The sequence below is a fragment of the Crassostrea angulata genome, chromosome 3 (genome assembly GCF_025612915.1).
Source record: "Crassostrea angulata isolate pt1a10 chromosome 3, ASM2561291v2, whole genome shotgun sequence".
NCBI lineage: Eukaryota > Metazoa > Mollusca > Bivalvia > Ostreida > Ostreidae > Magallana > Magallana angulata.
The window spans coordinates 9,190,497-9,204,550 of NC_069113.1; the positions used below are offsets into that span (position 1 = coordinate 9,190,497).

General features: G+C 32.9%; 1 protein-coding gene and 1 long non-coding RNA gene across 4 annotated transcripts in view; one reads left to right on the plus strand and one right to left on the minus strand.

Annotated features, from left to right (window-relative positions):
* Positions 1-11,099, minus strand: part of LOC128177279 (uncharacterized) — a 34,047-nt gene extending 22,948 nt beyond the window's left edge. The window contains exons 1-3 of the long non-coding RNA XR_008242822.1: positions 10,967-11,099; positions 10,581-10,748; positions 4,574-4,621 (exon numbers count right to left, since the gene is read on the minus strand). This is a non-coding gene — a long non-coding RNA (uncharacterized LOC128177279). The remainder of the gene's footprint in view (positions 1-4,573; positions 4,622-10,580; positions 10,749-10,966) is intronic.
* LOC128177278 (protein trachealess-like) overlaps positions 1-14,044 on the plus strand; it is a 46,424-nt gene extending 32,380 nt beyond the window's left edge. For 2 of the 3 annotated variants that reach the window (XM_052843934.1, XM_052843935.1), the window contains exons 3-12: positions 3,405-3,481; positions 6,389-6,478; positions 7,748-7,838; positions 9,701-9,799; positions 10,002-10,111; positions 10,626-10,819; positions 11,037-11,143; positions 11,335-11,482; positions 11,621-11,727; positions 11,821-14,043. In XM_052843934.1, coding sequence (XP_052699894.1) covers positions 3,405-3,481; positions 6,389-6,478; positions 7,748-7,838; positions 9,701-9,799; positions 10,002-10,111; positions 10,626-10,819; positions 11,037-11,143; positions 11,335-11,482; positions 11,621-11,727; positions 11,821-13,202 — 2,405 coding nt within the window. In that variant the 3' untranslated portion in view covers positions 13,203-14,043. Of the gene's footprint in view, positions 1-3,404; positions 3,482-6,388; positions 6,479-7,747; positions 7,839-9,700; positions 9,800-10,001; positions 10,112-10,625; positions 10,820-11,036; positions 11,144-11,334; positions 11,483-11,620; positions 11,728-11,820 lie in introns of all 3 variants that reach the window. The other variant, XM_052843933.1, reaches the window with a different exon arrangement.
* Positions 14,045-14,054: the final 10 nt, after the last annotated feature.

A 14,054-nucleotide genomic window follows, 5' to 3' on the forward strand; every position in this document is an offset into this window, starting at 1 on the left:
TTAAAGGGGGGGGGGGTTAAATGTCTTTCTCATGCATATAAATATTGTACCTGATATTGATATAAGATAGATTAAAAAGATATGAAATTATGAAAGAAAACAAGGGTATGACCTCATAGACCCTCCCTTCCCTGGAAAATACTAAAATTACCAAAAATGGGCCTCAGGACCCCCCCCCCCCACCTCCCTCCATCAAACAACAATATCCCTTTGGGGAAGTAATATCTAATAGCACATACAAGATGCTGTATAAAAAGTATTATTACAAAGGTATATATAAAAAAATTATTATTGAATATTCTTTTTATCATACTACTTAAAGTTTACTTTGTTTTTTTAATGTAAAAAACTAAAGGTCTCTCTTTGGTGGACCATGAAACACAACAGATTTTCAGGTGTGTTTCAATAGTACTGCTTAAAATTTGTGTTTTAGTCATCAAAAAATTAATAATGTGAGTAGCATCTGATGCCATGTGATAAAAAGACACACTGACTCGGTTGAATCTTTAAGGTAAATTTGATATCAGATAGAATCTTTAAAAAAAAAAATTGATTAATTATTGTAAAAATCTACTCTGCCAAACCTAAAATTGTTTATTTTTACAAACAGATTGGTATGTTTAAATAAATAAGCTACGTGACTTTGAACAAGTTTTCCGAGCATCTCTGTAAAACTAGTCATCAAATATATTTAGAAAAAAATTTCGTAATCGGTATCATTTCAAGGGTCACATTATATAAAGGTCATATCGAGTTATGTCATTTTGTTTCTGCACCTGATGCACAGTAGCAGATCAATTCACTCTGAACGAATGCAACATGCTATAAAAACAATTCACACAGTAAGATCAAGCAAGGGGTTCGTTCCTTTTTGCTTGAGACAACATCTGTCTTATGGTTAGGACATCAAAATCGATGCAACTTAATCCATTTACTTTTTTATTTTGTAATGGTAACTGTTGGTTTACTATGCTTACTATGCACAAGTATGCATATTAACTCACTGAAGATGAACACTGTATATACTTAAGGAATAAGGAATCATTCTTTGATTATTATGAGTATTATGAATTCAAATTCTTTTTGATATTTTAAAGGGTTCCTTTTAGAGCCCATAGTTTATGTTGTTGAAAAAATAAAGTTTTAATGCAATTTTACGACACAGCTATTCCAAGTCAACAGTCAGAGCTGGCTTACATTTAAAGCAGATTGCTCTTCAATACTGCAGAATATTTTTGAAAAAGTTAAGTTATATTTTATTTCAGGTACATAATAATGATTGATGAAAATTAACTTGTTACACCTTTAATCATGTAGGAAAAATGTTAAGAGCCATAAATTTCATCATTTCATAATTTTCAGAATTGATTCACTATTGACATGTCAAATCATACCTTATGAACCATTGTAAATTAACAATATTCATTTAAAATAATCAATTAATTATACAAAATTCTCACAATACTTTTAACTTAACTTATATCTCCAGGAAGCATATAGAATACAACCCCTTCTCCAATCAGAAAAAAAATGTCATTAAAAAGTAATTTAATTATGTTTCATTATGCACAAAGCATAGCTGGATTATAGGCAGCAAGACTTTGCTTTCATAAACCTTCTCCTTTAAGAAATATTAATTGCACAAAAATATTTATTAAATTATTATATATTAAATATTTGATTAAATCATGAATATAAATATGATACATGTACTTGTAAAATGTTTGCCAGGAAAATCAATTAACTAATTCTAGCACAAAATAATTAAGCCTTATAAATATCATGATTTGCAATTTGAACCAACTGGCTATATTTGTCTAGATGTATTAATATCAATGCAATTTATGGACCAGCTTGTCCATGGTATAAGTACCAGGTACATGTATATTTATAAATCTTGCTTAACTGTCATTATCATCTAGAGTAATTAAGCTATTGGGAACTTCAAACTGATTTAATATTGTAATGCACATTACATCAATTATTTCAGCCTCCAATATATTTTATAAATTTTCTTAATATTCTGTTTTTTTCACAGCTGTGCGGGACAAAAGTACTATAATTACGAACGTGCTAAAACAATCAAGACTCTGTTTTATTTCTTAATTAAACTTTTTGACTGGAAATCTATAAATCAACATAAATGGTTTTTTTCATGAGTAGGTTTAATATCAGCTGCCAAAGTTTCAAATCTAGTCATTAATTGCTTGCATATTTTATTGAAGGGCAGGTTTAAAATGCAACAAGTTTGAAGTCATAAAATATTTGTTCTCATGATATAAACTGTCACATGATATATCCCAAAATGCAGCGGTGATTATGGGAAATAGCGATTTGAACAATCCTCAAGCCTCGTTATCTGTAGTTCTTCTTTAAAAATGACAAGGAAATATCAAATGAATGGATAGATAGAAAATATCTTTAAGAGCCAGGTGTAATCTGAGATTTCTCCTCCTCCCATTAAAAATGTTGAAAAACTTGAGGCTTTCCTCCCTACAGAAATATGGCCGAATATTATCAATACAAGATACGACAAACTGGAGCATTTCGAGAATCCTCGAGTTCAATCTTTTGACAGAATAAGACAGTAAAAAATTCTGTTCCAGAATTCATTAAAAAAAAACATCAAATACTGATCTATAAATGTATTGCTTGTACCAAAAAGATTGGAAGTTTTAGAACATAAATTTTCCAGGAAAGAAAATCATTTCAAACACTGCCTTCTGAACTGGGACAGATCAAACATGCATAAGATCGTTGGGTTTTTGTTTGAATGGCTGTTATTCTTTACAGAGAACAAAGGGAAGCCAGTGCACACCAGCACACAACCTTTATTTTGTCTGATTACTTATGTCAGTCTGAGTTCTTCTTTTGAGATACACATTTAATTTTACCTCAATCCGATAGCAAACGGAATCAAATGAAGCGCATCACCAGAGCTGATACCCTATCCTTGTAAAACAGCTCCATTCTCTCAAGTTTTTTCACCCTCATCAGTTTCATCTGACCTTTCGCTGATATCTCTACATTCTGGCTTGCTTTCCAATGCTAGTTTTCAAGTGTTTCACCCCAATTTTGCAGCGGAGCAGTATTAACAGACACAGCCTTATCTGTTTCATCATTGCTCAGAAAATTGACGAAATGAGGATTTTGTATTTTTGAACAAGATTTATTAATAGACCCCCCTCAAATCACACTTTTCTCAAATTTAAACTCCTCAATGAATAATAGCAAATTACTTGAAGCATATCACATCTGTCTATCCCCCTTTAAATCCATAAAATTAAATTGATTCTGTATGTCAATCATAGCTAGCACACTCAAATTGCATGAAATGTGAGTACTATTAAGAGATAAAAAAAAATTTTAGTTTAATTTTCTAAATGATTGTGTATTATTTGCAGGACCTGGAAGAAGACGAAACATATCAAATATTGCCATGGATATTTTTGATAATCACCAAGGGACACATATACTTCAGGTACATTATAGTGATGATGATACAATTTAAACCTGTCTTCATCTTATTTCTAATTACATGTCCTCCAATGTGTTTAACCAAAAATTAACATTTCAATTACTTGTACAAATTGACCCAACTGGGATACAAAATCTAGCATATACATGCAGTCTGTAATTTTTTAGGGGGTGGGGGGAGGGGAATTATTTATCAGAATTCCAACCCATCTCTATAGATTTTGAATTGAAAAATTATACATGTAAAGGTTTCAGATATGTACCAAGCAAAAGAAAATTTATTATTTGGAAACACCTTTAGATACTGTTTTTTAAAATTTCATTTCTTTTTTTTTAATGTGATCATTTTCCCTGGTAGGTTTAAAAGAAAGACGAGATTAGTGAATTTCAAACTAGCATTATATTATTTAGCCAATACACATGAAATTCATGACATACTTGTAAATAATTTCTGGAATGTAAAATTTGATTATCCCAGCAAAATAACTATATATAAAGCAACTGTTACTGAATAATCTATGAAAATAAAAAAAATAAAACAAGAAAGACCCTCATTGATAAATATTAGACAACTGGATAATTTCACAACTGTGACAGATCAAAAAACTATCTTTAGCTAATGATATGGTTTGTTTGGCAATAAATCACAAGGTTTCCTGGTAATCATCATGCAAAAATTCATTAATTATATTACACACAGTCCATGTTGTTAGCTTTGACGGTAACCTTTACTTTAATTGACTTTCTTCACTGCAACAATTTATGGCTACATCCTATTTCTGCTCTATCTTTGAAGTCCCCAAAACCCAATGGAATCACTTCAGTTGCAAAATTTTATGCAAAAATGTTAATGGCGAGACAATTCATTTGAGTGATTATGAATTCATTGACAATGTCAACCAGACAACTTATTACAGAGGAGCTATAATCAATTCATTATTAATTTTTCTTACTTAGACAAAACAAGTTACACATCGTACAAGGGGGTACCCGACAACCCATCAGTAATTTATTTAGGCAGTATATATGCACCTCTGGAGGAACAGGTTATAAATACATGTACTGTTGATTTATAATGAATGGAATGAAAGCTTACCTGTCAATTTGTATTTATCACGTAAAAGTGCATTTAAATCATTTCTTCCTGAAAAATAGAAGAAAAAAACCAGGTTACTTATATTCAAATCAAAAACACAGAAATACATCATACCTGCAATTTTGGAAAGGTTGCCTCAGTGCAGCCATTAATTTATCAGAGCTATTGAAATTATTGAAGTCTGTGGATCTGATTTCCTCATGACAGTACAAGACGAATGTAGGTAAATGATCAATTGAACTTTAAATTGAACTAGAGTACATAAAATGGTACATGCACTTAAACATGAATATGATAAACAATTAGCGAGTTATCAGAATAACCTTTAATCAAAAGTACAAACACTTTCAATTGATGTGTTTAAAAATATATCCTCCATATTTAGATTGTTGTTTTCAAACTTTCGTAATTGAGGATATGCCATGTACAGTAAATATAAATCTCCTCTCAAAAAACTACCTAGTTCATAATTGACAAAGGGATGAGCTGCAACTTATTTGCAAGTAAATTCAAGGACATCTTTAATATACTTCTGACACTATCATGGAGGGATTCTTCTAATTGGGAAATAATTTTACAGCATATAGGAGTCAAGTTAATTTTTGCAAGTTGTATTTATTACTTTTTCAAACTGATCCCATTTGAATTGATTAATTTCAGCAGACTTGTATACTATAGCACTCTGAGACTTGTACTATGTGTAATATCAGTACTTTTACCGGAATAGATCTATAATACAAGATGTACACTGTTGATTCAAATTCAAACTTGACAGTTTCATGAATCAATGCATGACCTTCACCTTTCTGTTGCAATCTCTTCATATATAGTTAAATAGATGTCATTGAATATTTATAAAAACTTTTACAAACAACCAAATCACTCCTAAATTTTAGATTTTCTTGTTGTTTATTGACAACTTTTGATAGATTAAGTTGTTAACATATTAAATTATAGCCTGGGAAGAAATGAAACTGACTTCACTGTAAGCATGAATTCATTATAAGAGTGCCTGCAGTAACCATGTCTTACTGTATATGATGATGAAATTTTTTACTCATCATGATCAAATATCATTTGCTAACTTTCCTAATTCAGGATCATTTTACCTGGTAAAAATGACTTATTTCTGAAATATAAGAAATCCACTCATTTAAACAGTCATTTGATACAGAAATTATTCAATTACAGACAGTTTTATTGAAAATTGTCCTTTTTACCGTTATTCAGTTTTGCTCAGCTAAAATATGCATTAAATCTAAGGCTTTCAATTTCCTGATAGATTATCCAAGCTCTGATCAAGGTTAATCCATTCCTAATGCTAGCAAGTCTTGGCTGCAGCAATGATCGTGAAGAAAAAAGATTCTGTATTGAGCCCCATCTCAACCTTTTAATTAAGTGTTAATTCGTATGCCATGTCAATGTTCGGGACAGTAATAACCACAAAATTTTGCCAATCTCTGCTGATTGTTTAACAGAATGTGTGTCTATGAACATAAATGATTGTCATTAGAATATAAAGCATCTCATTTATTATCATATCTGATGGGATGGGGGGGGGGGGGGGGTCACAGGACTTCCATAAAGAATTTACAGAAATTGCATTCTTAAAAGATAAAAAGAGAATAAGCCAACAACAGCTTTTTACTTTACTAATAGAAACAATCAAGAAATAAAGGAGTGCATTTAATATTAACTACATGTATCTGTTGAATTTTACAATCCAAAATGTTTTCCCTAAACCCCAAGTATGAAAAAATTTCAACCATTTTGCAAAGATGATGCATAACACATTAGCCTTTGTTTTATTTTCAGTCTCTAGACGGCTTTGCATTCATCCTTGCCAATGATGGGAGGTTCCTGTACATATCTGAGACCGTGTCTATCTACCTGGGGCTTTCACAGGTAAAAAAATAAAAAGGTCCTCAAAGTCTTAAAAACTTCTCAGTTCCATTTGTCAGGAAGTCAAAAGCCTTCCTAATTTTGTCTAATAAGAGCATTTAATTTGTGCTGTCCTTTGTTAAGTAGGCATTATTTTTCACTTTTGCACCATTTACCGTTACATGAAACACATTGCCCATGCATCCCCTTATGTAACAACTTTGGTGTTTAATCTACATGGAGACAGTTATAGTGAAAAAGATAGATATCAAACAGTTAATTTTCCACAAAATGAGCCATATTTTTGACATAAAAGAATGTTAATGAACACAATGATCTCCTCTTTGTCACCCAGACATACATAACAAGTGCTCTTTTGTCATGTTTTCTCTGTGCACTACCAACTGGTCCTGTGGAACCATTCCTCTTGTTCCATCATTCAGCGCAGCGTAGTCGACTAGACGGCCTGACAGCGACATCTTCAGACCTTCAACTCTGACAACAACACCTTTTAAAAGCATCACAAAGGACAATGCACTCTCCATTTAGGACAAAACTAGAAAAAGAATGAAAACTTCATGCCAAACCCTTTTTTAAAAAAGCTAAAAACTTATAAAAATGAGACCAGAAGAATTTTAAAAGGAATGAGCAAGAAAAAGAAACAATTCAATTACCAGAGTCCTGATGGGGTTGAATTAATTTGTTTAGGTTGTGGTTTGCTATCGACTTTGTATTTGTCACAAGTCAATTGTTGGACTGTCATGGCTGATTCAGCATCATGCTGGGCCTATGCATTTTGCAGAGAATGCCTCTAAGCGGACATAATCTTTTGTCAAACCCTATGTGTTCATACAGAGGTCATCATTAGAAGTTGATTGCATTCATTATTCCTTTCTTGTACCTCCTGGATATTTTCTCCATGTTTCTATCCCATTCTCTGTATTGTTCTATCCTTCTCTCTCTCTCTCTCTCTCTCTCTCTCTCTCTCTCTGTCACACACACAGACTGTTTTTATTCATTTCTCTCCCTTCCCCCTCTTATTCTATCTTTCTGTATCTCTTCCTTGTGCTCTCTCTCTCTTTCTCTCTCTCACAGTATGTCCCCATTAATTTCTGTTACTTTCTTCCTCTTCTCTCTCTCTCTCTCTCCATTTATTTCCCTCACTTTTTTCTCTCTTAATGTTCTGCCTAACCATCTCTCATTGTCTCTGTCAATCTGTCTGTCTGTCTGTGGTGTTGTTAATGGCTCCTACTAAAGACCTGAATATTTACTTTTGATCTCCTGTTTAATTAGGTGGAGATGACAGGCAGCAGTATCTTTGACTATGTCCATGTACAAGATCACCAGGAGCTACTGGAGCAGCTAGGACTAAGTACCACCAACAGTAAGTGTACTATAGTACCACAGTCACTTCATTAGGTGATATACTGCTAATTTAGTCTTTATCAAAGGTGTACGATGTATATATAGCTCTTAAATAAGAGATAATTTAATCTACACCAATTATTAATAAGAATATCTTAACAGAGTTCTTAAAGAATTAATGAAATTAAGTTTATAGTTTTAAATTTTCATAATGGATTACACAGTAAGTGGTTTAAAGAAAACCCACTTCCCTCTTTCAAAATGATACAATGGAGAGAGAGTGAGCTCGTAATAAAGTTTCACAGTGCATAGACTGTCTGATTTGACAGGACAAATAATATGATGGCACCTGACCGAAAAACTTCATTCATGAAATGTTCTTTTGGGTTATCACGATCATGTTTTTAAAACAAAGCCTGCCCTTTCATGGCTAGTACGTTGTCATATTCAGAGACAATTAATTGTCCTAACATTAGCAATGATATGCTACCGGTAAATCAGATGATAACTCTGTATCTTATTCCTTTTTTTATTGGTTCTTAGTGCATTTTGCAAATTGTAACAGTTACTTAATCTGTATTAGGCATAAAGGTGTTCTAGACAATCATACTAATAAGCAACTGTGAAAATAATTTTTTTCCAAATTAATTGGGATCTACTCATATATTTTTTTTCTTGAATTAAGAACTATCTGAGCCCATATATGCAAATATTTTTCCTAAACAGAAGTATTTTCAGTGTTTACTAATGAACTTGAATGTGTCTAAAATTCACTCATTCCTTATAGACAAGGTTAAGTTGGTAGGTTTTTGGACACCTGACTAGGTTTCTGTTTATAGCTGTTTGTCATTCTGGTTTGTTCACACCCACAATTTAACCCTGAACAAGGAAGAGTTGTGCCGAAATGTTCAATCAATTTACCGGTATGTTTTAATGAAAGACATCTGTCTTGATCCCGAACGCTATGTGACTTGCACTGGTTAATTGCATTATAAACTAAAATACAGATTTTTTTCTGTATACACCTGCCATTTGACAATTTTCTTAGAAACAATAGCTATTTATGCATTTCATGATAAAATAATACTGAAGTTTGTTGTTCAAGTTCAAATCATTCGAGTTATACTTTTTGGGGGGGGGGGGGGGCAAATGCCTAGGGAAACCCTCATATTTATGAGGCCACAATTTCTTAAATATTTATTTGAAAAATAAAGAATATTTAAAAATGAACCATCTATCAATTAAATTTAGGAAGACTTTTTCTAGGTATCTACAGAATCCAAAGATGTAAACTTTTGATGCCTCTATAATTCTAATAGTCAATACCGTGTAAATAAACATCGGAATGAACATCCATTTAATTAGACAGAAATGTAGAAAGAGCTGTCAAATACTTCTAACAAGTCAAAGTTGATCTCATTTAAACATGATTTAATGGCTCAATTCAAGCCATCTGAAGGAAAATTCTAGGTTCAAAAAATCCCCCAAAAGTATACTGGTCTTTTAAAGAATGCATAATGTAATTATGCATAATGTAATTAACTAAATTAATAAAGAGACAAAAGGGGAAAACATAGTGTTATCTTTGTAATACTTTCCCTAATATGATACATCAAATTTGTCATTTTGAATAAAATGATAGTGGTTTTATAGATGTACGGCAAACAGGTCAACCTTATTGGCACTTTTTATTTTTAGCGTTAATTATTCACTAACGAACATAATTAATGTAAAGGTGTACATCAAGTGGCCAAAATATAGCCATACATCTAATTTGTGTCTTAATTCTCTGCCAAATTATTATTTACTTCATGCAAAGTAATTTGTTTTTACAGGCTACCTGTCACAATAAAATATCAATGGAGTGTTTTTTATTTTCAGCGGGTTCGGTATCAGGCTCTCCGTCTCCAGACTCGCAGTCTGACGCTGGATCAGCACCCTCTACACCAAGGCCAACAACTCCGCCCACTCCAGACCGCAGTAAGAATTTTAAGATATATATATATATCTAATCATCAGAAATAAATGATTTTCTAAAAAACCAGAATATGTACCTGCAAGGTTCAAGCATTTCATTATACATGTATGTGATGTTTATTTATTGACCAATGACATTTTAATGATTATATATATGTGTTATATATAAGTACATTTGTCTTGATGAAATAATTTTAATTTTCAGCAAATATCATGGCTCCTAATCCAGAAAAAGGATCAAAGAGGACCTTTTGTTTACGAATGAAGTCAACTCTTACTAAACGTGGTGTGCACATAAGAACGTCAGGATATAGGGTAATATTTTCAATTCAAGTGGTGAAAATCCAAATGAAAAATTAAGCTAATTGCCTATAATCCTTTTAACAAAATCATCATGAATTTTACAGTAAATGCTTCTCATATTGGCCCTGAACATTAAAATGAGTTGTATTATTTAAATGAAGCCCAAAGTCTAAGAAATTCAATGTTGAGGTGAGACTGTCACAGTATGTTTTCAAAAAGAATTGGAATGTCCTCATTTACAGTTGCATGTAATGTTATTCAACATTTAACCTTCTCAAATCTTTAAGTTATTTGAGGTATTTAAAAAGCATCAATTGAAATTCCATCATAAACACATAAAGAAAAAACAATTCTATAGATTCCTTTCCTTATGTACCTTATGTATTATTAGAAATTTACATTACATAAATATTCACATACGATAAACATCTTTATCAGAACCTAACAGAAGAATTTCATGATTATAATATTAAAAGCTTACAAGTTAATAGATTAGGATTAACGTTTCTGATTCCTCTAACATCAGGTGGTATACATCACGGGACACATCCGACCTCAGCCATGTTTTGGCGTCAACAGGAAGTTGCCGTCCCACGTGTTGGGACTGGTTGGAATGGCTGTGGCTCTGCCCCCTCCCACCATCACAGAACTACGCATAGAAAGCGACACTTTCATAATGAGGCTCAATCCCGACTTCAGTATTATCTACTGTGATACTCTGTAAGTTTTCTTTTCTTGTATTTCATTGCATTATAGTCAAAATCATAATGTTGATAATAAATAACTATAGGTAATTATTAAGACTTAAATTGTATCAAGATTGATCTAATTTTATGATATTGCAATTAATGTGATATTTTACCTTACCTTGATACTTAATTGTTTATACCTTTGAATGGAAAAAATAATTTGACCTCTCTTTGCTTGTTCATGTAAGGATCTCCCAGCTTTGTGATTGGTCCTCTGATGATGTCATTGGGAAACCAATCTACGATCTCTGTCACCCAGCTGACCTAAACACAATGAAGAGAACCCACAAAGATTGTAAGAAATTAATCTTCTTGCAAAGACTCTTCCAAATATTTCATATAAATATCCTTAATTGTAGTTTTAAAAAACCTAAAATATTCAAGTAACTATAATAGATGCTGGATAATTTCAAGATGCACCTTTGGAAAATATTAATTAATTTCAGTGTAAATATTCCAAGTACATGTTTATATCTTCTTTTTCAGTACTAACGAAGGGTCAAGTTTTGTCCGACTACTTCAGAATGATTAACAAGAATGGTGGCCATGTGTGGGCCCAGATATGTGCAAGTACTCTGTACAGTTCCAAGACATCAGACACTCACACAGTCCTGACCATCATCTACATCCTCAGGTAAAATTAGGGCGAAACAATCAGTACTCAACGAGTCTAGATTTGTTTCAGTAACTATTCTAAATCTCATGTCTTAATGCTCACAACAAAATTCTGAGGTAAAATTATTTTTCTCATCTCTAAACTTTTTGTTTTTAGTGGAATAGAGTATGAAAACTGTGTTATGGACATATGTCAACTTCCTACATCAATAAAAAAGGAGTTAGACAAGGAATCTTCAAGCAAGGATCTTGTCAGTCCCAGAGGTAAAATCAAAAAAGAAAATACCTTCAATATCAACAATCTTTTATGTGAAGAGCTGAGAGAATTACTAAATGATGGATTGCTTGATTTTGCAGACGAATCAAAAGATGGTGAAGAAAGTCGTCACAGTAAAAGTCCTGATAATGCCCAAGTGGATTCACATCCCCAAAGTGATGCATTACCTGGTGAACCTCCAAAAAAGAAGAGGCTTTCTAGCAATGGTTCAGTGCATTCAGAGGTGGAAGAGATGCAAGCTTCTCCAAGAATGGATCACAGTTCTCCTCCAGTTTTTATATCACATGATGATGAGGAAGACACATCAAATTCAACAACTACCTTAAAGTTGAACTGCAGCAAAGTTCTTTACAAAAACTCGAGGAGGAAAATGGACAGGCCTAGAAAAAGACAAAGGGGGAGTTTGGACAGTGATAGTTTGATTTTCAGTGACAGTTATGGAGCAGAAGTATCAAGCCCTGGCCACATCATACAAAGACAGTTATCCTGTTCGAGCCTCATGCACAACCATAACAACGTTTCGTCACCTGTGGACGACTACCATTCTCACTCAGCATCACCAAAGTGTTTGGAGGATTACGGCATGCCTGCACCAGAGGATCTCTCTCTAAGGTCACTGGGAGCAAGGCAGGAGAACATGACAAACAGAAAAAACTGTTGGAATTCTCCTTGTGGCGCTGACCAGAATGGTAACCGTAACATGCCATCTGTGAAATTTCTGGAAGATGTGATGAATAAACATTTGCCAAATCTGTCTCAACTATCTAACCATGACGTCAAGCAATCTTCTGCAAGCTTGAGTGATGACATTACAAGTGGTGATATTGTTTCAAATTCTATGAACAAACAGCAGTCACCTATTCAATGGACAGGCACAGAATCTGAAACACACCCTGCATCTAATCTGTTAAGGACACTATATGCAAAACGAGAATCGGTCATTCGAAGCAGCAACAATTCGAGAAGTCTTTCTATGGAAAGTTCAGCCCTTAACATGCTGACACCTCCAGGAAACGACAGCTTCAAGGAACAGTTGACTCTAAATATACCACAGATATCAGTGAATGCCAAAGGATCAGTTCTCCCTTCCTATACTTCTGCTAGTCATCAAACTGTCTCCACAGTGAATGAAAGTTTCAACATGACCCCTCCTTCATCTGTATCACCCACAGAGAAATTAGTCTCCCCGTTTGGAATGGAGGGGAACTTTGATCATGTGTCTGCTGTGTGCGGCAGTCTGACCCATGTCACGAGTCCTCCCGTGACTCTGAAATCTCAGACTTTTCCGCTCACTGTAGCTGCAGGAGTGACAGACTTTAACTGTGTCAAAAATACCAGCTACAATAACGTCTCCCCAGCATACCACATTAATGAATACCCCCATCTCACTCACGCACAGAACTCTTTCTTGTCGTACGATGTGAGGCCAGACTCTTGGTATTCCGTCTCTTATCAGTCATAAAAAGAGAGCATTATGATACAACTACGAGAATAATTCAGTATTCAATTTCAAAACTCTAAATGAAAAGTTGTTGTTATATATGATATTTTCTTGTTTATAATTTGTGAGTTTGTTATACAGTTAAACCTTGATATCTTGATCTAGATAGAACTTAGAAAAAATATAAAGGTTAAGATATGTAAAGAAATGATATTGTTGGGACCTCCAACTCACTTTGACATACATGTATCCATGAAATTCTTATCTAGGTCTATCAGTGTTTCAGATATGAAGGTTCAACTGTACTAAAATCATCTGATCACTTGTTAGAAATGTAAACACGTGCAAAAAATTTCCCGAGATGAAAGCTAGTGTGCTCCATGATAATTATTGTGTCTAAATTTTAAATAATGTTTTATTTTTCAAAATCTTTGTAATATTGAATGGTAAAAGAACTAGATAAGCGATCAGATTACCCAAAAGCATTTTGGTATATGTACAGTATTATTAGATTGTATTTTGAATTTTCTGTCAATTGAAAAAACAGGCAAAATTATATATCTTAGGTGGAGGTGATAGAATTAAAATGAGTTTATCAGTAAAATATTACTCAATTAAATCATCTCTGAAGAAATTGAAAACTTTCCATATAAATTTCTTAATTCAGTAATAATTATCTGCATGATAATGTCTTAAAAGTTAAAATGTGTTCTCTTATTGTAATAAAATATTGTGATGTGTTCAAGAAAAAAAATGGCTGTTTATTATTAATGTATCAATTTTTTCTTACTTTGATTGATTGTGATATTTGTTTTTGATATTACAGTACTGTAATAAACAACAAAATGTCATTAAATGAAACAATTAATTATT